This window comes from Prorops nasuta, unplaced genomic scaffold (genome assembly GCF_024137725.1).
Source record: "Prorops nasuta isolate Cenicafe-Biocafe unplaced genomic scaffold, Cenicafe_Pnas_1.2 PNAS00006, whole genome shotgun sequence".
NCBI classification, from domain to species: Eukaryota; Metazoa; Arthropoda; class Insecta; order Hymenoptera; family Bethylidae; genus Prorops; species Prorops nasuta.
In genome coordinates this window covers 4,252,881-4,278,198 of record NW_027116803.1, presented here as the reverse complement: position 1 = coordinate 4,278,198, position 25,318 = coordinate 4,252,881, and the positions used below count along the sequence as shown (strand labels likewise).

At 38.8% G+C, this 25,318-nt stretch overlaps 3 protein-coding genes across 7 annotated transcripts in view; 2 read left to right on the top strand and 1 right to left on the bottom strand.

Annotated features, from left to right (window-relative positions):
* The first annotated feature begins 198 nt into the window (after window positions 1-198).
* Window positions 199-1,647, top strand: Rab2 (RAS oncogene family member Rab2). The gene is made up of 4 exons (XM_066728769.1): window positions 199-340; window positions 685-824; window positions 900-1,256; window positions 1,349-1,647. Exons 1-4 carry the CDS (start codon window positions 295-297, stop codon window positions 1,448-1,450), a joined length of 645 nt encoding a protein of 214 aa, XP_066584866.1. The 5' UTR covers window positions 199-294; the 3' UTR covers window positions 1,451-1,647.
* Window positions 1,648-3,299: 1,652 nt separating this feature from the next.
* Window positions 3,300-7,309, top strand: Snx6 (sorting nexin 6). Of its 3 annotated transcripts, XM_066728312.1 has the most exons (11): window positions 3,300-3,541; window positions 3,667-3,717; window positions 3,875-4,090; window positions 4,167-4,288; window positions 4,348-4,484; window positions 4,554-4,861; window positions 4,935-5,117; window positions 5,304-5,321; window positions 5,597-5,660; window positions 5,742-5,827; window positions 5,883-7,309. In XM_066728312.1, exons 1-11 carry the CDS (start codon window positions 3,536-3,538, stop codon window positions 5,931-5,933), a joined length of 1,242 nt encoding a protein of 413 aa, XP_066584409.1. In that variant the 5' UTR covers window positions 3,300-3,535; the 3' UTR covers window positions 5,934-7,309. The 3 variants fall into 3 exon arrangements, with proteins under 3 accessions (XP_066584409.1, XP_066584410.1, XP_066584408.1); XM_066728313.1 differs by lacking the exon at window positions 5,304-5,321 and having other exon boundaries at window positions 3,302-3,541; XM_066728311.1 differs by lacking the exon at window positions 3,300-3,541 and having other exon boundaries at window positions 3,658-3,717.
* A 5,407-nt stretch (window positions 7,310-12,716) lies between these two features.
* The window catches only part of dpr12 (defective proboscis extension response 12), a 175,993-nt gene continuing 163,391 nt past the window's right edge, over window positions 12,717-25,318 (bottom strand). For all 3 annotated transcript variants that reach the window (XM_066728315.1, XM_066728316.1, XM_066728314.1), the window contains 2 exons: window positions 18,488-18,698; window positions 12,717-12,929 (listed from right to left, as the gene is read on the bottom strand). In XM_066728315.1, the coding sequence (XP_066584412.1) occupies window positions 12,823-12,929; window positions 18,488-18,698 (318 nt within the window). In that variant the 3' untranslated portion in view covers window positions 12,717-12,822. The remainder of the gene's footprint in view (window positions 12,930-18,487; window positions 18,699-25,318) is intronic.

Below are 25,318 nucleotides of genomic sequence, written 5' to 3'. Positions count from 1 at the left end.
TGTATGAAATTTTTTAGATTTATGCAACTTTTGCAGGATTTGTACAGTTTGTTTAAGTTGAAGAAGTTTTAGCAATTGATTTTAGCGGGCGGAAGCTTGGAACGAGAGCAGCGCTGCATAGGGACTTTTCCGAAGTTTATTATACGAGGAATCTACGGAAAACGCCGAGTTTCACCGAAGTGATTTAATGACGTCATGCCCAAGCAGAAGAGATAAAACAGCAAAAAGCTGAATTCAGTTTCATAGAGTATCGAAAATCCGTGTTCTTGTGCAAATTCGTGAATATTTGATAAAATGGCTTACGCTTACCTTTTCAAGTATATTATAATCGGGGATACAGGTAATGGTCCATAATTGATTTATCCTAGCTTTCTAGACCAAATGCTATCGCATCCTATATTACGTCGTCTATGACAGAAGTCATTGTTTTCATTCGCTTGTAATGCCATTTGCACTCCTTCCAATCGAAAAATCATCTACTTTCCAAAGCGTTGCAGAAAAATCATCTGAAATGAATAATCTGATGAATTTCTATGGCTTATAGTTATAAATAATTAATTATTCATTGTTGAAACAATTAGCTACGAGTAGTAATGTATTGTTAATATGAATGATACTTGGAATATTTTTTTTTATGTTTATCATCTTTCGCCTATTAAGCTTTGATCACTTTCTTTTGTCCAGGGGTTGGAAAATCTTGCCTATTGCTACAGTTTACAGACAAACGATTTCAACCAGTTCATGATTTAACAATAGGTGTTGAATTTGGAGCACGTATGATAACTATTGATAGCAAGCAGATTAAGTTGCAGATTTGGGATACTGTACTTATCTTTGAAATGTTTTGCATGTAAAATTAGGTTGAATATTTCTCTCTATACAGCATGACTATTTTTTAGGCTGGTCAAGAAGCATTCCGCTCTATAACTAGATCTTATTATCGTGGTGCAGCAGGAGCTTTGCTTGTATACGACATTACTCGTAGAGATACATTCAATCATTTGACAACATGGTTAGAGGATGCAAGGCAGCATTCAAATTCAAACATGGTTATCATGTTAATTGGTAATAAAAGTGATTTAGACTCTCGAAGAGAAGTAAAGAAAGAAGAAGGAGAGCAATTTGCAAGAGAGCATAATCTTGTTTTTATGGAAACTAGTGCTAAAACTGCAGATAATGTAGAACAAGCATTTATTAACACAGCCAAAGAAATTTATGAGAAAATACAGGAAGGTGTATTCGATATAAATAATGAGGTAAAGCTTTATTTTATAATTAGCATGGAGATAGCTTCCTCTCTTTCCCCCACTGGTTTTCAGATTAACATATAAATACTTCCTGCTTTTAGGCAAATGGAATTAAGATTGGTCCACAGCATTCTCCAACAAGCTCTGGTGGAGTGTCAGGTCCAGGAGGTCCAGGAAATGCTCAAGGAGGTGGTTGCTGCTAGGGATTGGGGACTGTTTGCCCACCACTTCACCCTTCTCTAATCTGAATTTATCCTTTATGCCTGTTCTTCATTTTAATCTCACCAAACTTCATAAGTTTGATTTTGCGCATTTCGCAAATGAGGTAATAAGTGGCAATTGATGTATTTATTATTTCAAAAGTCTTATATAAATAAATATATAAATATTTAATTAATAAGAGCATTGCAAGGTAAAGTGTTATACTTCTGTACAATACAAAAATGTTTTTATTTACTTATTAGTTTTACACATCAGTATGATTGATATTTGTTGTATATAATAATTCTGGTAGAAGCAGATTAATTTTTTCAATAATTCTTAAAACATGAAGGATACAAATAATCAATCAATGCTTTTATGAAAATCTCGTGTGCAATTACTTTTCTATGTTTGTAAGAGCAGGAAGCTTCATAGTTTTAAAGACATTTCTGTACATTGTACCATCAATTTACAACTTTTAGTTAGATTAAGAGAGCTGCATAGTAATTGGATGATAACAGAAATAGAAAAGAAAGATGGGTATGTCTAGTTTTTCTATTTACGTATGATAGTATATATATATATTGTGTACAATGTTTACTGAAGTTTAAAATTTGTTCACTGCATACCTCAGATTTAAGTGAGAAATATTAAGCCCAAATGACATTAGACTTAAATTGATTTACACTTGATTACTGAAAGCAACACCATGTATATGTATGTATTGATGTATAAGGTAATGAATATATATAATCATGTAATGAATTCCACTTAGGAGGCCTATCTAATTGGATTGACAATTTATTTGAGTAATTACAAAAAAAAACTGGCAAAATTAGCATAAGACAAATACAATGCGACTTATGAAAATAGATTGTACCTATACCAAAATTAAAATTACGTTTGGATAATCCTCCATGAACATTTTGGTTAAGAAAAAATACAATTTATACCAAAAGTTGGAAATATAAAGAGCTATATAATGCTAGTACAGGCATCTTGGTATTGACTTTGATGATCATACAATAATAGTAGGTAGATTGATTTATTTTACTTTATTTTTTAATATATATTTTTATTTCTTTGATTTTATTTTAAAAGATGTAATATTAAATGTCCATAGCACAGATACATTTCTTTAAATCAATTTATGTACAATATATGTGCATATAGGTGTAAACATACAAATTACAAATGTTTATTTTTATTTGATTTCTTATTTTTAATTAGGTGATAATTTTTGTGTATTTATTTTGTGCTTTAAATCAAATAAAAAAAACCAACATTAGAAATAAACTTGCAGAAATGTCAATATTCTATACGTTCATTAAGATCTAGTGTACTCCAATTTTGTTCACCAAAATTTGTGCCTGTAATATATAATATTATTATTAAATCAAAATAATTCTTAAATATATTTATATCATACACTGTATTGTTAAAATTAAATTTAAAAGAATCAAAATAATTATTACAGGAATATCCTTTAAATAGAAATATTATAAATCCATATAAAAATATATAGTATATTGAAAATTTCTGAACAAATTACTAAATTTTTTCCATTTCCTACATTATTTTTATTCTTGATCTAATGAAGCTCAGAATTTAAATATTTTTCAGTCATAGAAAATTCTATTATCTCCTGAAGATATTTGTTAAATTGCTCATACACAAGTTATAATTATTAAAATTATCATCAGTAAATTTTAACAAAGATTTGTATTTTCAAAGAATAGGAGAGATACTGATTTAATCACACATGAATAGAATTTTTTATCTTTTATTAGAAAAGACTCAGTTCCACTCAGTACATATATGTTCAATGAGAGAGTATGGTACTGTGGTATGACGCAGCTGGTCTTCACTCCAGCCAGCTGATCCGACACGTATCAACAGCGCTACTAATTTCTGTCATGTCTTGATTTCTCCCTAAACAATCATTAAGAAAAAGTGCATAAAGTATTCATTTAAATAGTGCCAGTGTTTATGAGTACAGTAACAATTAAGCAATCAACTGAAATTGTGGTCATTTTTGACACTTGAGCATTGTCAAACACGTTGTGTCAAAAAGACGCTGCGACGCCATGATGGTAGGTGGAACCTGTTATCACTTACCCGGTGATTTGCTTCTTTCATCAGAATTATTTGCCAGCATCATTCAAATTAACTTCAATAAACTTCTATCATTATACATAAACCCTGAAAAATGTTACAGGACGGAATATGTGACACTGCCGACATTCTGAATAGCATGCCTCCTAAAAAGGTATTTAAATCAGTTATTTGTCAATTCATTTGAAAATTCATCCCTAGTTTATTCAATACTCATTAACATATTGCTATAAATCAATAAAGCATCTGTATATGCGAATTGATGATGCTGTTGTTATCCAGCTAGGTCCTAAACTATTTTTGGGTTTTAGACAATCCATGCTGATAATGTGGACCTTTCTGATAAGTCTCTGCAAGTAGATATATCGGATGCTCTCAGTGAAAAGGAAAAAGTTAAATTCACTGTTCATACTAAAACAACTCTACCTGGATTTCAAAAACCTGATAACCTAGTGGTAAGGCAGCACGAGGAGTTTGTGTGGCTTCATGATCGCTTTGAAGAAAACGAGGAATATGCAGGATACATTGTGAGTAGTACATCCTCTTCATTTTTGTAGGTTAAAAGAATAGTTTGTTTTCGATGTTCATTGAAATGTATTCTAGATTCCCCCCTGTCCTCCGAGGCCTGATTTCGATGCCTCCAGGGAAAAATTACAAAAACTTGGTGAAGGAGAGGGAAATATGACACGAGAGGAATTTAATAAAATGAAGCAAGAGCTGGAAGCGTAAGTTTCAAAGTTTTTAAAATTATCTTATCTCGATAAATCATTAAAATTGTCTTTAGTGAGTACCTGGCCACCTTTAAAAAGACTGTTGCAATGCATGAGATGTTTTTAACCAGACTAGCACATCATCCAGTTTTCCGAAATGATCACAATTTCAGAGTATTCTTGGAGTATGATCAGGATCTATGTGTTCGAGGTAGAGTTTTATTAATTAATTTAATAAACATTTGGCCTTGATATTTAAACAAAGCATGATTTTATTTAGGGAAAAATAAAATGGAAATGTTTGGAGGCCTTGTAAAGTCTTTCTCTACAACCACAGATGAATATTATCTCTCTGCAACAGTTAAAGATGTAAATGACTTTTTTGATCAAGAAATGTCTTTTTTACAATTGTACCATCATAATTTAAAAGAGGCAACTAATCGCGCTGATAGGCAAACCGCAAAACACAAAGATGTAGCAGATTCTTATATTAAAATATCATCTAACCTCCTACAGCTAGCTACAACTAATAATGGCAAATTGGAACGATTTTTAACTAAGATCGCAGAAACATTTGAAAAAATAAGGGTAATATAGTTTGTCGGCGATGCTATTTCTCTATTTATAGTCCTTAAATTTATACAAAATATATTTTTCGCAGAAAGTGGAAGGCAGGGTAGCGTCCGACGAAGATTTAAAATTATCAGACACTTTGCGCTATTCCATGAGGGATACGATTGCGGCTAAGAAACTTCTTTTTAGAAGACTAAAAGCTTTGCACGTCTACGAAACTGCTAATCGCGCTCTCGAAAAAGCTCGTGCCAAAAATAAGGATGTTCATGCTGTAAGTATGAAATGTGAAAAAAAAGTTATGAAAATACTATTTTATCACCTACATGAGCGACGAGAGAAAAGAATAAAGTGCCTACTAGTAAATGTTAGTGAAAAAGGGCAGCTTTAAATGTTTATGCTAGGAATAACAGTACAGAAAAATATTTAATGAAAAATGTAATTTTTCTTGCTCCTCAAGGCACTGGAGGTTTCTGAGGTCTGTCTCTCTTGATTTGTGTTGTATTATTTGTTCTTTACTGTTGATTTATGTTCATTGTAATAAATCAAATTACAGCATCATTGATTGTTATTAAAGTGGTATCAGGAAATTAAGAACAAATACTATTATAATTTAAAAGATTGATCAGAATATTGCATGTCAAGTACTTGCATGTAATTTTTATATTACTTTTCCTAATGATTGAGTTTGTTTCAATTTCGTATATTTATCTAACGAGAAAACGATATTTCTAAAGTAATTATTGAATCTAGGCGGAGCAAGCGCAAACCCTGGCATGTGAGAAATTCGAGCAAATGTCGGAAAAAGGAAAAGAAGGTAAAAAAACATACGACATTATCTTTAAATGTTTGCTTTTTCTGTAACGTTTCTAATGATTAATTTTTATCTTATTTGAAGAACTGATGGATTTTAAGACTCGACGAGTAGCTGCATTTAGAAAAAACTTGATCGAGCTGACCGAGCTAGAAATTAAACATGCTAAGGTAAGTTGATGTCTTATAGTATCGTATGGCTGTTATGAATGAAAAATTCTTACAGGCGCACGCGGAGCTGCTCAAGAAATGTTTATCCGTTCTGCGAGAGGAGTGATTGAATTTCACAGTTGCCATGGCTGAACTTACCGTGCATGCTACGTGCAGATAACAGTTTCTTTAAACTCTTATGATCGAATATAATGGTATTGTAATATATTATATATTTTTTGTTATCTAGATTTACCATAATATAAAATACCGTATAATATTAATTGCAAAAGGAATCAGATATTGTGTAAGTATTACATTTTGCTAGAAACAAAAATGTATAACTGCTACGGGCACAAATTATTTAAATTCTTTAAATAGCTACTCTTTACAAAGTAGTTATCAAGATGTAAAATGATATCAAAGAATATGTTGTTATATTTAGGAGAGTACGATCTTGTATTATAAACAATAATGGCACGATGTAGATATCGTCGAGTCCTTTTGCAGCTTTACAAAGATGACCTGTTATGTTTAAATAAATTAAGGCTCTTTATATTATATGAATAAATATACAAATATATTATATATATAAATATATGAATCTGTATTATACATATTAAAATAGGATAATGTTCAGATTCAGGAAAGAATAATTTTTAATTTTTGTAAAGAATATCATGTATGTATGATGTAAGCAATTTTATTGGTCATTTGATGAAAAGCCAAAATCAACCAAAAGCCACTGAAGAACTCAATACTTCTTCATATTACATGTATAGAATGAAGAAAACGTAAAAGATTTGGGAAATAAATGAATGCATGAAAAACATGAATATTATATATTATAATTGGATAAATAGTATGTAGAAGGGATAAAATTATTCTTCAAAAGAGAGAATTTCTTATGTTTTTATTGAATCGAATCATTTCCTTTTCTATAATACATGATTGCAGACATATACTGAGAAATTCATTAAGTTGCGAGTTTATCATTTAATTCTTTAAGAATTAATTTGAAATTTCACCGTAATGTACCGTACATTATCCTCTTAGCTTAATATCAATAGATCCTAGGAATAATCTAAATTTGGATGCGTATAAGTGCAACGCGATATAAACCGACAGTCTTGCTGCGCTTATGTGCATCGACATCTTAATTACTTCGGTATCATTACATCGTATAATTAATAATAATCTTATGAACGAACGTTAAAGGTGACCCAATAGAAAAACCTTATGTAAAAATTTGCCTGCAACGTTTCGCTCTTGAAAGACCTTCTAGTCATTGGGCATCGTTTCGGGATTTCTTGAGGAGATTTTCGAGGAACGATGACTGATATTGATATTGTACGTTGATTTTTCAGGAGGATAATTCGAGGAGCAACGAAAGGGATTGCGTTGCACTTGGAAGAATCGCATTCGTCTCGCGCATGCAATGCAGATCGTACTTTAATCGAGCTTTGTAGCATGGGGGCTTATAATAAATTCAGCGACCTCCAAGTTCAAGTCTTAAGTTTCTATACTTTGTCCATTATGCAGTGGCTTTCTTCGTCTATGAGTCCCCATGGAAATTTATTATACATACCCTCCGCCGGGGTAGCCTTGTCTCGTATACCTGCAGCAGGATCCTGGATCAGCGCTTACGTCATAACTGCCGGCGAACAACTATATATAGGACAACTATGCTGCGCGAGGACCAGAGAGAGAGAGAGAGAGAGAGAGAGAGAGAGAGGGTCGAGGATTGTTTTCTTTTCTCTCTCCACCATCAACAGGATTATCCGTCATCTCCTCAAACACGAAAAACAGTGGACTACTTAAATGCTCTCAGAATCCAGCGCGAGCGAATTACTTTGGTCGTTAAGAGTCTCAATAGACTAAATCTCGATTAGCCGGAGCTGAATCGTTAAAGTTTTGTCAGTTAACTAAGCCGAGCCTCTCGTCTATTTATATAAGAAAATAGCGTTGCGATGTGCGAGGAAAGCGAAGAGAAAGGAGAGAAAAGGCAAGCTTGGACATTGTGATTTTCTCTCTGGAACCGCCAATGAGAAAACCGTATTAAAAGTTTTGTCAGCCTCTGGCAGTAAATGTTTTCTTTCTTAATCAGAAATCGAGCTTTAATGTACGGTATATAGCGCGTTAAAAACTTATTATTGACTCGTGCGTCACGATTTAAGCGAGACGCGAGAATAATTTTTGCCGGAGAATGATATTATCAGCTACGCTCAGCGTTATTTCTATGTTAATTACAGCGACGGATCGGCGAAAAGATTAATTGCAAATATTTTTGCAGTCTCCATTTTAATTTCCGTGTCTGGTCGTACAACACAGCGTTGTTGGCCCTTTACGGCCGTTATATGAGGCAATTTTGTTTTTTGACGACTCTCGCCTTTGAAAGGAGCCGGAGAAAACGCTCCTCGCACAAATTTATGATAAAAGATGCATCTGGGTCAGCCAATCAGCTACTTCTATCGTTGTAAGTTCGCAAAGCTCTCGGTCGCAGCTGTATCCTCCTCGCTCGGGGAGAACTTAAATCTGGCAACGGACGACAAAAACAAAGCTCTCCACTAGCGAGCCTCGTACATTAGACGCCGGAGCTAACGAGGAATACTCTACTAATTAACAAAGTATTTCTAAAAACTCCAATCACTCCCACAACGCTACTCATTATCATCAACGCTCCAATAAATATATTCAACGTTCTCTCTCTTCTGTGTTCATATCTCTCTCTCTCTCTCTCTCTCTCTCTCGAATTCAAAACAAGGTATCTCTGTCAATTGATAAATAAATATATATCTATATATACAGCGTATTTTTTCCAAACCGTTTAATTTCACGACTAACGCTTATGATCGAATCGGATAAATGGATATTATTGGATATGGACAATCCAATGTTTACAGTCGATTGAAACTTGGTATCACCGGATAATTTTGTAGTTTGTATATAATATGGAGCATTTTGTCAAACAGAGACTTTAACGATACAAAGTATAATTAATTTACTAACGAAGGAGAGATCGGGCGAGCTTTGTGCGCCATTAAATCCACACAGTGTAACTGGTAATTATAGACATTTCTATCGCGGAGATATCGTTTGTAGCAATTGTATCGATAGCTGTGCCAAGTGAAATATATCCATTGTACAGAGAGTAGCCCTGCCTCCGGAGCAAAGATATTGATCGCGAGCGCAATCCAAGCTTCCATTAATGCGTTGCCTCTACTTAGAGGGGCAGTCTCAGTCAATTAACGATAAATAATCAAGCGGCTACCGGAAATTCTCAAAATTTAATTTACCGCCTCGCTCGAAAATGCAAAAAAAAAAGAGGAGAAAAATCGCACTTTTACCACAGTCGAAGATTTATTTTTCTCGCCAGTCATTTTTTCCTTTTTTCTTTTTTCACACAGACATAAAACTAATTGCGGTATACCGTAATTAAAAGTGTTGACTCTTGGAATAAGCGAGGAAGATGTAATTTTGATTGTGATTGGTCGTTCGTTGGACAGGGAGCCTCCTCCTGGCTTTCTTTTGCCTCTTTGGTCGAACAGATAGCGACGGATACATAATGCTCGGATGACTGCACATGATTCCACTGGATCTGGGAAAGCCATCTTTACGGTTCGCCGATCAAACGATCCTTGCCACTTTTTATCGCGGTGATTCTACGCCGACCTAGACTCGTACGCGCACGCGCACGCGCGTGTTATTCGTTATTCTTCTCTGATACCGTTATGAAAAAATTCATTATTATACTGCGTCTCCCAACACTAGCAATTGCGTTCATATACGGGATTCGTTATATGCATGTATAGTATCTCCTCCTTCAACGATACACCCCTAATTAAATGGCTCTGGCGGTGTGCAGCAGCGCATCGTTGCAATTCTGTATCTCTTTGATAACGGACAAATATATATATATGTGGTACAGATAATTAGGACGCTGGAGCCGTCTAAATATATAAGGATTCGATAGTTTACCAATTGTATTATGAAAGTTGGTCGAAAAAGATTTCTCGTCTCTGTTTGATTTTATTTTTAACACTGCTCGTATGTTTGTCACTGTGCATTGCTGCAAACGAGGAGTCTACTGCGTGGACGGGGTGGGATGTAAAAATTGTGTAGATTGTAATCGAAATTAGTTGGGGCAGGGGGAAACCAGACGCGTGTCAGGGGATCGTGTAAATATTATTATTTCAATCAATTATTTCATCATTCCGACTAGGACACTGACACGTGTAGGTCAGTGTAGTCTAGTAATGAGACGTACGGCAGCAGCTTAATTAATTCGGTGTGTCGTTATTGGTCATAGTGTTACGTCTGACGCGCAGGTCATTAACAAGATATACGAGACGATATTTTCGATTTCAGAGACCCGCTCATTATTTTCAGCATGTGAAATGGCTGGCTCTCCACAGGAGAGAGCAGAGCAGAGCAGAGAGAGAGAGAGAGAGAGAGAGAGAGAGAAAATTCAGTCATTATATTGACCAAGGTGACCATCAGCCATGACGTAGGTGCAGGTAGAATATTTGCAGGAAATCATCTATCGCGTTACATTTATTGCTTATAACGGAATATTTTGAGTTTCCATCCGAATTGATAAGTCTCGAGTAATATTTATCAGAATTCGTGGACGCTTAAGAATGACCTAGGTATGTTACAGGATTCCGTAGTTGGTTGATAAATATTCACGGAGCGCCGCATTGTTCTCATTATGGTGCCATGCTACTTCGATAACTTCATCAGGCGGAATGCAATTTCGGTATATGTATTCCAACTGCTGGAATTTTCCTTCCTCCCCGTACAATCAGGATGTATACGTTTATACGTGTAATATGCATACATAAACATTCATCAATTTTTCTTATTTTAAACGTCTCCGAGGATCGATAATACACACACAATTTGCAGTCTTAACTAACGACGAAGGAGAATCTTTGCTTCGTCCACTTTCTCCATTTTCTCGCTTGCGAGCCAACGATCGTACCTGCGTTGAGCAGGACCATTCAAGAGCGAAACGTTTCCACACACGAAGATGGTGAAACGAAGGATGTATAATACTAATATGTTTATACGAAAAAATAGTAATACTCTAACTTTTCTCGCTTTGGATGTTATTCCCTTAAATCATTCAGACCCGTTTCTTTCCTCTTTTAACGCGAAAACTCTCTCTATATTCTCGGAAGAAAATTTCTCAACGAAACGCGCGTAATGAAATAAAAGCTGCGCGTGTTATATGTATAACAACGAATATAACTTCGGGTCTGGCCGAGTTAAGTTCGTAGAAGGAAAAATGGTCCTAACGGCTACCAATCCTCCGATGTACACAGGGCGAAGAAACGACGTCGCGTCAGAGTTGGGTGAAAATTCACAAATGTATACATTGGTCGATGATTCGACTGGTGAAAAGAAGAAACCTTACAATTTACAGTAATTACAGTTTCGCGTCAATGTACAAAAGCGAAATGGAACCGTGAATTTAACAATCGAGAGAGACGCGTGCTCTCGGGTATACACTGAGAAGAAGTAACGCGCTTCGTCCTCGAGGAATTATAACGCTCGACGTCGTAATAATAAGCTAGCTCGAAAGAAAATTCTTTTCACGACTGACGAGGGAGCAAAACACAAGCTGGCACGTATATGTATGTACACAACACTGAAAGACCAGCCTAAAATTTACCCATGCATTCCGAATGTTTTCTTTGCGCGGTTGGTCCGTTTTAACCCTCGATCGGAACAATAATATTGTGACAATAACATTCTCCAAATTGATCACATTTAACGCGATTTTTCTACGAATACTCGTACAGCAACGGAGGGGAAAAAATGTAAACAAGAGCAGCAGGTGAAAGGGACTCTGCGTGTAATCGAGCGATAAGAATCGGGAGCGTCGATTGAGAATTGAAAATTTTGCTCAGCGATTTTGTAGAATGGGAAAGAGTCGGCGAGTTAAATTGGCACGGGTACGATTTATACTGGCAGATATAGCACAATGACCCAACTCTGATCTCGTCTCAAATTGCACCGGTGGTTCGGGGCGTCCTTGGCACGTCCCTGATTCGTTCGGAGCGCATATGTATACATACATGTATCGTTTCTATATACTATGTATATATATAATTCGCCAGCAGCGCACAGGGGCGTATCGCGAGCGTGCGATTACGATTACCAACGAGTATTTACATAATTTGAGTCGCATGCGCGTTTCACCTAATGACTTGGAACAGGCAATCGCACAATCTCCCACGAAAATCTCGCATATCCAAGCAGTCCGGCCGGCGGCAACCTCGACGAGAAAAACAAATAAAATTTGCGCTGGAGCTGCACTGGCAGGGTCCAAAGTACCGAGGCGTTGCGTCCAATGTCGAATCTTCGATCACTCTTACAGCTTTTCCTCTTTCTTCTTTCTTCTCCTCCTCCTCTTCTTGTTCTTCTGCTGCTGCTACTTTGTTTTCCTCCCCCTCCCCCATTCCCCTTTTCATTCTCACCTCACACTATCTTTTTCTTCTCTTAACGCAACGTGATCTCGCGTTTTACCGCCAGAATTTCTGTCCAATTTCACCGGACGGAAAAATCATATTCCCCCCTCTCCTCGACCCGAAATATTTCCAGGAATCCCTCCGCAACTGCGTCCTTGGGCGAGCGAGCGAGCGAGCCGTCGACCTTTCGCGTTCTCCTTCCTCCGACGACGCTGGAACCGACGAAACGACTTCTTCCCGCTTATTTTCCGCCAAATTAACGAATCAATCGCTTCGAGACGCATCTCGGAAGAATTTCTTCAGTGGATCCCTCGATTTGGCCTCGCAGAAGCGTTTTCGTTCTTGCGGTGGGAATGCCACTGGTTATAGGGGAGGGTTGGGGGAGGGGGAGTGGAGGACGCCTCGGGTAGGAAAAAAATAAAGATTCGGGCTGGTGATGGGGACATGACGAATCATAATAATTGCGGGTAGCTTCTATCTAGGACAACGGAAGTAATGGTACAATTTTATGAACACTTGTGTTTGTGTGGAATGAAACGCTTATCGCACTAGGAGGGCGCCGGTAGCGAAGAGAGTCAGCAGTAGTCCGGCTAAATTCCGTTTGGCGGCCGATGTCTTGCGGCGCTGTATCGCCGCCATTTGATCACCTGAAAAGAAAATCTCCCATAAATATATATATATATATATATATATATATATATCGAGACGACACAAAAATAAAAGGCGAGCAGCTGTCTAATATTTCCAGCTCGGAGATCTTCTCCCCGCGTGTGGAGGGAATAAAGCGGGACGTTTGGGAAAAAATTTCATGTCCAAGGAAGTTTATTATTCAACGTGGCACAGCTGCAGGATGCATTAGCGGAGATTTTAGTAAGATGACGGATGGAATTAAAAAGAGACTAGCTCGTGCTTAGGTAGCTGCGAAATAGCCTGTAAACATTATGTTCTCCATGAAATTCGCTCAATTACCTATTCCCCCATCGAGCTTGAATAAAATATTTTATCGCAGTTTAAACCGATAGTCATAAAAGCGGACCGAAGAAAACACTCAGAGATTTCTCAACCACGGATATTTTTTTCAATCCAACGTACACAACGATCGATAAACCACGCAGCAGCCCCTCCACTATCCGTGCCAAGATTTCGGCCTCGTTAGAAGCTAATTAAGCCCTCCGTCAGCTGGCTGACTGGATTATAAAAATGCTACTGGTATTTCAAAAGTAAAACCAGACTGGAATATCGGTTATGAAAGGGGCCAACGGAAAGAATCAATTTTAACATGCTGGAAAATATTCGCTTTCACCGTTCAATTAATTCTCAGGAAACGTCGGCACTGCGTTACTCAATGTCGGCTTTCTGCCGAGCTTTATAATCCTGTGCCAATAATTCGCCTCTCTGAATTCTCCACCGAAAATCCTCGAATCCGCGTGCGCTAAAAGGTCCCCGCGCTATAAACATCAAGCGTAAACACAACGGACGCCTTTATTTATTTCTCGCATAAAGCAACTGGACCAAGTCAATATTTTTCTTGCCAAAACGAACCTAATGTTTTCTCATCACAGCGAATACTATATTTATACACTGTGTTGTAAAAACTGCGCTTCCCCGCTCCAGCTTTGTTTACGTTTCTAATAAACTTATGTAGAACGTACTATTTATAATGTTCCTGTTTGAGAATTCGCGAAGAAGTAGAAGAAATTGCTTTAAAAATGAATGCTAGCCGTGCTAACTGACGCAAGAAGCGTTTGACCTTGAAGGTTCTTTCAGCGAGAGGAGGATTTGTCGGGAGAATAAAACGAATCGCAGAGCTGAGCGGGTCGTGATGAGAATTTGCGGAAGAAAAGTGGGCTGAAATTGGATAAAAGCGCGATAATGAAATAATTTCGCGGATATTAGAGAAGCTTCGCTGAGCGACGCGTTACTTTTAACGAGGGGGGATAATATAAGGAGAAAGAAGGAAGGAAGGAAGGAAGGAAGGAAGAGAGAGAGAGGATATAAGCTAGGGGAGGGGGGGGGGGATGGTCGTTTTAAGGTTCGAATATATAGAATACCAAAGTGAGAAACGCGTGAGTCGCGCTCGTTACGGTCTAAGCGTCCATTTGCATCCGATGCATGTCGGTGAGGATGCTGCAACTTTGATCTAATTGACAAAGTTTTGGACAAACCTCGTCGATGGATCGATATAGGCTTTATTCAGTCCGTGGGAACCACGCCGTTTACACCGCAAGCCTAGGATTCCTTATTGTTCGACAAATCTCCTTTGCCGCGCGTCGAAACCATCACCCCCCTTCCCCCTCTCACCGCCACAACTCTATCTCTCTTTACCTCGCATTATTTTACATTCGCTCAACGCTATACAATAGAATTTCGCAGCGCGATCAAACGCAAAAAGTTCTTCCCAGCAAAATGTCGAGCTAAATGGATGAATGGAAAAATTAGACATTTAAAAAAGGCGCAAAAAAAAACTACACGGAAACCGGCTCGGATAAATAGTGCAGGGCGAATGGAAATGTATTGAAAATTTTGCCATATTTCTATTAAATGTACGATCGGAGAATTGAAAGCTTTAAATACCTAATTCTTTTTCTGATACGCGCTGCTTCTTATATCGAACGGATGCATGAAAAATTTTAACGCGATATACATTCATTATTTTGCGATAGATTTTTTATAATATAAATTACGCTGCTCGATAAGTTTAAAGCTTATTCTACGTTCCTGATTGTATATATATATATATATATGACGCGTGTATTTTTTTCCAGCTTGTGGCCAGTTTTTTCACTGTAGGAAAACTAAACTAAATAAGGTGAAGATTTATAAGCGGAGGTAGATAAAGAGTAGACAGTAATGGCCAAGCTAAATGTAACGTTTATGCAAATTTAGCTGGCGCGCGTGCCTATAGAAACGGTGTTTTTATTAACAATAGGGGAGATTAATACGCGGAAAATGAGAAATATTGTGTTTGCCGAAGAGGAAATACTTGTTAAGCGCTGCGAATGGCCGAGCCGTGTAAATTTAGGGAGTATTATTCGTGGCGATATGAAGCCAAGTATTATTCAGAGGCCTTTTGGATGCCTATTATATATACACTTGCGTAATCGTGGGTGAGAGAAATGGACGAAGAAAAAGAGTTGAGCGAAGAATATTTATTTTAGGTAACCAGGATCAAGGATCTTGCAAGTACAAGTACAGGAAGAAAGAAGATTTAGAGAACAAAAATGCATTAGTGTGCTAATTAGGATTCATGAGCTTATTCTGCTTTGCAGCGACGAATATATACTTTTTGGATCTTTATTCAAATATAGGAAATTTTTGTTCATTTATTTAACTTGAGAAAAGTTATAACATCTTCGTATATCCTGTTTTTTTAATAACTTATAGCTACACGAGTTCGTAGAAATTTGGTGAAAAGTTTATGCCCAACCAGCCATTTTTAAAAACATATATATTTTTAAGAAGTTTTGTATTTCTGTAAAGATCTGTGTAATGAATTAGCGAAGAATATTGTTAAAAAGTATCTTTCACTTTGTAATGCAATAATAATAAAACACTGAAATACACATTTCAAAGCTATAAGATCTTATTTGGAGAATCGCTTATAATAAATTGATCCTTTTATATTTTTGTATCACGACACTGTTTCTCTATCCATGACCAACGAGACCCTGCAGTTTTAAAAAGGCTATATTCAAATTTTCGCGGGACAAAAATTCAAAGCAGAGAAGAGAGAGAGAGAGAGAAAATCACCGTTAACAATTAAACCTCGCGCGTTCCACGCTAAAATTAGTTGACGCACACACACGTCTACAGAAATTCACTCATTACACGAACAATAATCAAACCCAGATTCCAATGCAAATGATTGATCCATGTATATAAAATTAAGCGAAATTTTTCATATACCAATTAAAACCGTAGCATAATTCAGAAGACCCAGTATTCGCGATACAATCCCTATACAAATAATTCTAAATCCCTTTGAATCACCGATATTAAAGAACCACATTCTGATGTTCGTGGATGAAACAAAAAACGAGGAAAGAAATAATCTGTGGAAGAAGAAAAAAGAGGTAGAAAAAAAGAAAGGTCAGCGATAATTAGGAATCGCATAGTTGGAAGCGGAAGAAAAGCTGAGGAGCGAAAACGTAGCCGAGAGCGAGCGAGAGGATGAAAGCACCTCAGCGCGAATTCGTGTCAGATCGATAAAGGAATTATAGCGACCTGACGAATCACGCGCGCGGAAAGAAATGGGAGAAAAAAATCGCATTCGAGGCTGGCGTGCACGGATAAAGCTTAATTAGCTGGCGGAAAAGAGAGAGAGAGAGAGAGAGAGATTCTTTGGATGGCTCAAGAGTGGGGTGGGTTTTTTTTACAGCTAGCCATGCACAGAGCGGAGCATCGATGCGAAGGACGCGTTGGAGCGATCCGAGAGATTTGCGAGATTGATCGGCGCCACAGCGTTACGTGTCCTTGGCGAAAGAGGCCTCGCGCGCAGACTTTCAGGGTAATTTACGGTCCGCAGTTGGCCATACGTTGCGAGAGGAGGCGTGAATTACCGAGGCCCCTGCGTGGTATATAGCCGCATGCACGGAATTCGTGGTCCGAGAGCCCGTACGTAATGGAGCTCGTATCTTGAAAATTTAACGCGGAGCACCAGCAGCTCGCTGGCTTTCTTCGAATAAAACAGGATCCTCCTTTACCAGGCCGGTTTATCTCCTGACGAACCTGCTGTGCAGTTCCGTCGAGATCCCTTCGCAAATCTTCGAGTACAACTCGAATTATCACCCAACGCCACTGCCAGATTGCCAGAACTATTATTTCATTAGCGAATTACTCCGCGCGCTCGCACACACCTATACACATGCACGCTGAATCTCCGCTTTCAATCCTGACTAATCCTGTTTCTCGCCAAATCTTCCTGAAACACCCGCAACGTTTGTTCCTCGAGTTCCGTGGAAGCGTGACTCGCTGGAAAGTGGTGGAGGAAAAATAATGCTTTGTAGGTGTGTGTGTGTGTGTGTGTGAAAATTGCCAGGGTGAAATTGGCTTAGCGCTAAACGGCAAATCTCGTTAGATCATTATACCATTGCTAACTGCCAGTGTAGTCTAAGGATCGGCCAGCTTAAGCGATTTAAATAAGAAGCCGTGTGCCGACATTACGATACACCTTTCACGCTCCCCCCTCCAACTCTACTACCCCATTCTCCTTATACACCGTTTCACCGCTCTGTCACAACCCGTTCGTTAATTAAACCCAGAGCGCGCTAGATCCTTCCGAAATAGTTGGAGAAAATTTCAAGAAACTCCGTGAAAAATCAACGAGACGAATCTGACGTCGATTAAACGGCGGGGAAAACTTGCCGGACTTTTGGGAAATTAGATTCGATCGGTAAGAGAGATTCCGTGGTGCGCGAGCCAAAGTTTCGAAAGTGTGTGATACGGAGTAGGTATTTCCGTCGATCGTCGATTGTTTGTCATGCGTGTGACGGGATTACAAGTGTAATCGCGGAGTGACGTATATTTACAAGAATTTACATGTCGATTCCGACGTTGAAAAAGTTGGCCAATAGCGTGGATTTTACGAGAAAAAGTTTCGCGAATCCGAGTGGAATTTAGCAGCCCTTCGAAGGGCCGGTACAGCTCTCGAGAAGGGTTCGAGATTTTTTATGGCAATATCTGTCTGGCAGAAGGGAAAACGGTTGGGAAGACAGTTTTTGCGAAAAAAACACAGTGAGCTTAGGCTGGGCCGAGCTTCCCTCCATCGCCGGAAAGGGGTTAACTGCTATATAGGGGAAAGGGGGGGGGGCAACTGCCGAATGATCGATCGTTCAAAGGCCAATGTGGCTCGTCGTTCATTTTCGAACTAACGCGTTATGTCTGAGGCAAACGTCTCCACGTGGCAACGATGAAACACGTACGTACCTCTATATATATATATATACAACCGAGTTGCAACAAAAGCTCGCTTTTATTCTTTTCAAGAAAATTATTGATATAACGGGCACACGAGGAAGAAAAGAATATCGAGGATTAAAAATAATTGGAATTGAAACTGTGGGAGAAAACACGATGTATGAAATTGAATCGATCGTATATATATATATATATATATATATATATATATATAGCTAAGGATTTTTGGTAGGATCGTGATTGGGTTGCTGCTGCCGGTTAGTTAGGAACAATTGGTTTGTTTACTCACCTTCGGTGACGAAGACATTGATCGATGCAGGTTTGGTGTTGGAGGCGGTGCACGTGTAATTGCCTGTGTCCGATTCCACCGCCTGGCGAATCGTCAGTTTGCTCTGGGTTGATCCTGGATCGGTTTGTACGGTCACGCTGCCCCGCGTCGTATCGTAGTTTATCATCCGGTTATTGTGAAACCAGAACACGTATTGCGGCGGCGTCGGGCTCTGAAACAGGTACGGATAAGAATTGTGACTCTCTATATATAGATCCTGGATTTACAGGGTGATATCACACCGAGATAAAGGACGATCCAAGATCTCCGGACAACTCTGTGCTGAATTTTTCGTCAAAGGACCAATATATCTTTTATCGAGTTACCTCATCGGGCTGATCGATGAGTAATTAATCGAGCGATCGACCCTTGTGCGACACAGACGAAGAAATATATTTAATTGACAAAGAGACAATTTTCTAATTTTTCTCTGGTGACTTATGTAAGACACTAGACTGATATCATTTTTGTCTCGCAATTCTATCAATCGGTACATCAGTTTATCGATCTATGTCAAGATACAATTAAGGGCAAATATTTAAAGAACATAGAAAGAATCAATTTATAACGTTTATATGGACTAACATTGGATTTTAGACTCTTATTATTCTTGACTCTGAATTTTATTCGTCGGTACAATAATTGATCTTTTATATCCTATCAGAATATAGCTGGGTGAGTTGTGAAGCAACTATTACAGCGCAACACTCGAAAAATGAGGTAATTATAATTAGAATCCTTTGGAATTATTCGTTTTAGACCAATCGGAGCCCTTAAATATCGACGCAAACAATAATTTTTTAAATTCCTCGCTAACTATATATATATATATATACTTTCGTGCAAAAAAAACATGTTCTTTCCTCCCAGAGTTTTCCGCTCATAAAACACAGTGTACTAATGATCCATGTAATACTTTTTACACAAAAAAACAATTACAATTAGCTAATTATTTAGCGTGTTACGGTGAAACCACCCCTTAACGAGCACCGAGACAGCTCTCTGATTTTTAATAAAAGGAACAAGTCCAAATATCGAATGATCCTATATTGGATCAGTTAATTAACCGATCGAACGATCGCGATAAAGCCTTGGAAATATATTTAACGAACATCGAGACACGATTGAATTAGTATAAAAGAGAGGGGGTGGTGGGGGTGGGAACAATCGTATTCGATGATACGTTAAAGCAGCGAGCCGAAATCAGATTGTATGTAATCTGCATGAAATTAAATGACGGCCTGGTGGATACACACGGTTGGCCGAATGATTTCGCGCGGTCACGTTGGACCCCGTCATCCCATTATTGCGATCCCGGAACACGCATTGTGGCCATTGCCGGAACAGCCAGGAAGAATGGTCCGGTCCCGAGGACTAACGCGGGGATTTCAAGCTTCAGCAATTCCACAACAAGGCGAGCTTTTCTGCCACATTAAATACTCCAAGCTTTTGTTATGCTAACGTCCGCCACCAAAAGCTATCCACCCCTCATTCACACTATAGCGTATAGAATACACCTTGAGACTCCCTCGACGGACCATAATAAATATATGATTACGCAAGCATATTGCTATTGTTAAGCATCCCCTTTTTATATATCTATATATATATATATGTTCTATAAAAGCCATTTTATCACAACAAAAGGTTCTCGCCATTAACGCTCAAAATCAATCTCATTTATTTCTTCTTTATTATACAAATGTATATATACCTCGTTTTTCTCTACTAAATTCGCCAGCTCCTTATATATATATATATATATATATATATAATATTATATAGCCCTTCTGGATATACTCGACTGGATTTCTCTCGTTTCCAAGGATTATCGATGCTCCACCGATAATCCCTTCCAACTTTTCAATCGAGATTAACACTCTCCTTATTCCTTTGGGCTCATCAAAAATCATTCCTCGAATTTCGACTCGCCTAATCCTGCAACTCTTAACGTTTCTGCTACTACTGTACGCTTCTTCTTACCTTGAGAATCATTCATCGGAGTCATTCGGGCTTACTAATTCCTCCCCAAAGAGATTTCGAACTGTCTCCGCAGTCTTAATGTGTAACTTCTTGTATCATTAGCTTGAAAACTGGAAAACTTGCTTGATTAATTGTAAAGCATGTGCAAATACATGCGGAGACTCTGGCTGGAAAACAGGAAACTTATGCCGAGCCGAGTTTGCCGTTTCTACTCTTGTTTAGCGCGGAGATCTTCCTGATTACACTGCGCCACGAGGAAAACTGATGAAGCGCAGAAAATGGAAATTTTCCGGAAAATTGGAAAATAATTGAGATTTTCTGTAATATCCAGCGTTTTCCACTTTGAAAATCCTCGAGAGAAGCTTGCGAGAGAAAGATTTTACGCGTTCATTGTGCATTTTACGAAAACGCATTAACGCTTTAAAGGATTGGATTGTCACGCCTTATTTAACCCTTTGGCCGAAAACGTCACGGGTCCGCGATTCGTTAAACCCTCTTTTATTTGCGCTTAACGAGACTCCAAAGATAATTGTTCATCTCGGTCCTCGGCTTGCTCGTAGTCCCCGATGAGCTTTCTCAATCCATGCTTAGCTTTGATAAAAACAACGGAACGAGCTTTCCTTTAACAGCTCCTCCACACCGTGCAACTACGAAATTATTCTCTTGTGGGAACGTTTGGTCCTTGCAAAAATTATAATGAGAAGAAACAAGACGTTACGTCCGACCACAAGACTCTTCTCCTTTATTAGAGAATGCATGCACTTTTTAGGAAAAGAGGAAGAGGAAGAAGAAGAAGAAGAAGAGGAATAAACAGAAGATTGGGAGGTAAAAAATTGGTGAGATTTTCACGAGATGGAATAAAGATAGGATATATCTAGACTGGTCTCCCTCACAGTTTCCAGATATGGAAGCGAGGTGAACCACATTAATTTAGCATGTAGCTCCTGTTCCTCGTAACACTGTATATATATATATTTGTATGTGTGTGTGTGTATGTGGGGTAGAGAAGTTAAAAGCCAGTGCACCGTGCACGGATTCAATTCCAAAAGCCCTGGAGTTTGCAAAACAGCCAAGTGCAGCTTGACAAACTTGCACTCGAGCACATCGCTCGTGCGTGCGTGTTTCTTCACGCTTACACTAATGCCCCAGCCAAGGATACTCTCTGATGTACACTCCAGCCGAAACTCCTTCGAATTTTCCTAATGAAATTCTACTCTCTGCACACCCATCGAATTACTTTTCCATCCATCACCAAATTTCTTTCTCCCGTTCCATACACACCAGCCAATTTCACCAAGCAAAACTGCCGAGTTTTAGTTTCGTTCGGCGGCTTCCTGCATGTTTCTGTTTACACTCTATTTTCCCTATACACGCGGACAGTAAATTTTCCAACGTGAATAGAAGAAATTGAGTTTTTGCGATTTTTCCACGCGATGATTCGGACTTCGGAAACGAAGAGGGGGGAGGGGGAGAGAAACAGATTCAGCATGGAGAAAATCACGATTTATTTTGTCGCGTGAAAAACAATAAGCACGTCGATATATACTACGTTGAATAAAAGCATGAAATTTATTGTTGGTTCTGCTTGAATATTGACTATAGCAAATAGAGGGAGGGTGGTCCCTTGGTCGACCAATGTGATTAAAGTCTAATAAAGCACGTGTAGGTGGAATCGATAAAAGGTCTATTGCGAAGAAAATAAATTTGAAAAAAAAAATAAAAAGAGGTGGCTGAAAGGAAGAATGATCGTGCTTTGAACGATTCTGATAGATTTGTGTGTATTTGAATGCGATCGGTTTATTGGGGAGATCGAAGTAACGTATCTAAACTGGTAGAAATGGAAGAAGGAAATTGGGACGAAAAGTTGGCCACGTAGGTTGCGAGAGAGGTTGGCATCTCGGGGCTGAAACCTTTTGAAATTCGATTCTTCGAATTGCTCGCAATGCCTCGATCTGGCTTTTCGTTCTCTCTAGAATCGAGGCTGTGAGAGTCCATAAAAGAAAAGAACTACGACCTACCGTGGAAAGTAGCGTGAGGAAGGCAGGCTCGGTTTCCTTTTGGCCACCGAGCAACGTTGAACTTTTTATGCGCCGGAAGAAAGCGTTTCTCCGCGAAGGACGATCGTAAATTTCGATTTGCTTCATTGACTTGGAATCCGCGGAATTCCGATAAGACCATCCTTATACCCTTCCACGACTAGTAGATAAGTGAGCGGTAAAACGACCAGTAACCCTCGACTATTTAGCTGGAACTCATTGGTTAGAACCTGCGGTGAAATGTCTTTCAAATTTTCTGGGTTCAAAATTATATAAAGAAAAGCGATAACGATTGGCTATTGTCATTTGTCATTAAATTCACGATAGAGATTTATATGATATATGAGATAAAGGTTATATATGTATAGGTATATATACTGATACCTGTCTGCTGTACGAGTATAAATACATGTATTCTACATATATATATATATATATATATATAGAGAGAGAGAGGGGTTGTGTACGGGGAGGCCCGTTATCGGGCGTCGAATTGCTAATCTTTGCTAAACTCGGCAAGCGGAAATCCAGTTAAGTGGATGTCGCGACCGATGACGCCACGTTCCCAGCCTAGCCGAGCCAAGTACAGCCAGCCAGTCTCAGCCAGCCAGTAAAGCAGCCAACCTAACCTGACGGAGGGACTACGCGAGCAACACACAAGCTCAAATTTCCTTTCGGACGTAAGGTAACTTGAGGGACAGTTTGGCACTCGATACCCTTCATAATCTCCGTTCCACCTCAGCCCCTTAGTTCTCTCTATTCTTCATCCTTCTATCCCTTTCTACCTCTGTCTTTTACACACTCGCGCACACATACATCACCCAGCCTGTTATTTTCCACTTTTACATCCTCTCCTTTTCCTCCAACGGACTCTAATCTACGGCATGTCTCATCCCAGCCCCCAGCAAGCATCTTCATACTTTAATTCTTACTCCAATCCACAGGACAATTTATCCTTTCCCAGCAAGTACCCTCATCTTTCTTTACTTTACATCGTTTTGCTAGACTCGGTTTATTTTCCTCCGAGCACTCTGCCGTTTCGATATTTTCTCCTTTCCCCGCCCTAATCTCCGCTTGATTTTCTCTTTTTCCAATTTCTCTCATCCCCGATCCTCTTCAATTTACATTTTCTATTTCATCGCGGTTCCTTCTCTTTCTCTTTCTCTTTCCCTCTGTCCCGCATTTTGTCTTGGGTAACTCTTCTACTTCCTTCCAGTCGACACGGTATGTACACTACAGTATATAGTTTATCCTTTTTCCAAGTTGCAAGTATTTCCTTCTTAGTCCATTGATATTTTTCTCCCATTCCAATTCTTCGATTACTATCGACGTTTCTACATTTCGAGCCTCTTTTATCCTTCTTCGACACGATTCTCTCCATCTTCTCTCTTTCTTTCCATTATATATATATATATATGTGTCTCTTCGCATCTTCCTCCAACTCGTCTGGTTTTTTTATTTTCCACTCTCTCTTACCCCCCCCCCCTCTCCTCTCTATAGCCCAAACCATCCACGTCATAAAGTTCCAACGCAATCGAGCTTTTTCCCATCGATCCAGAAATTCCTCGGCTAAGCTTTTGTCTCGACAGTCCACGTGGATAATGATAGATGAGATCTTGTTTAAGCCTGTCTACTACCGTTCTCGTTCATTTTTATCGGATTATAAAAGCAGCCCGCCTACGCTACGCAACCAGAGATCTTCGAGTGCTTGGCGCGTTTTATTCGACGAAACTTTTGGAAAGCAAAATTTTTTCCTCCCGAGCTTTATAATCCGACCGTCGAGGGCGGTGGCGGCTTTAGCTCGCAAGTTTGTCATTCCATTAGGGAAGAACGAGTGTATATGAATTATAGCTTATGATAATACCACGTGACTTATGATGATGTATCCTCGGAATGAATTATAATGCGCTGAGAAATTGGTTAGTCGAATTTTTCTGCAGTAGTCCCTTTAGTACTTTCTTCAGCTCTTCTACAAGCATACTCTTCTCTATTTGTATTTCTTTTTTTTTCTGCAAAAATCTCTCTCACCCTTGGAAAGTTCGTTTAATTATTATACATTTAATTTTCTGGTTTCACATTTGCACCACCACGAGCGACCGGTGGCAGTGAAAAAAAAAACAGGGTATCGAACTCTTCGACATGGACATCGAGAAACGCAATACGCTCGAGTCCATTACGGGGTAGTTTATAGGGTAGCTCCGCTAGGCTGTGTACAATTTTGGGAAATTGGCCAGTACGAGTAGTAACGTATGCCAATACAGCCATGCGAAACCGTTCCCGTTTCCACGATATCCCTGGTTTTTGTTTTCAAAGGGTCGAGTTCAATGCTGGACGAAGGGAAAATAAAATAATACAGCGAGATTCGTTTACAGATCAATACGGTTCTATTTTTACCGCGATTCATTGTGGGAATTAAATTTTATAAAATCGATCGATGGTCATTTGTTATAAATTTATTTGATAAGTAGAAGAGAGAGAGAGAGAGAGAGAGAGAGGGGGGGAGTGGGACTGTGCAGAGAGGGGGAAGGAATTAAATTGGAGGAGTGAAAAAAGGGGTGAAGAGGTAACACGTGGAAGAAAGACGTTAGAGAGAGAAAGCCATTTTTCAAGCCGCTTAACAACCACCCTTGGAGTGTAAGGGTGCCCTGCACCCTCTTGTTTGGATGCATCGGTGCAGCAAGCTTTCCAACTTAAAAAGTCTATCCCTCTGAGAATACCTAATAAATGCCAATCGTTCGAAAAATTTCCCATTCGTTATTCCAAATTATTTTTC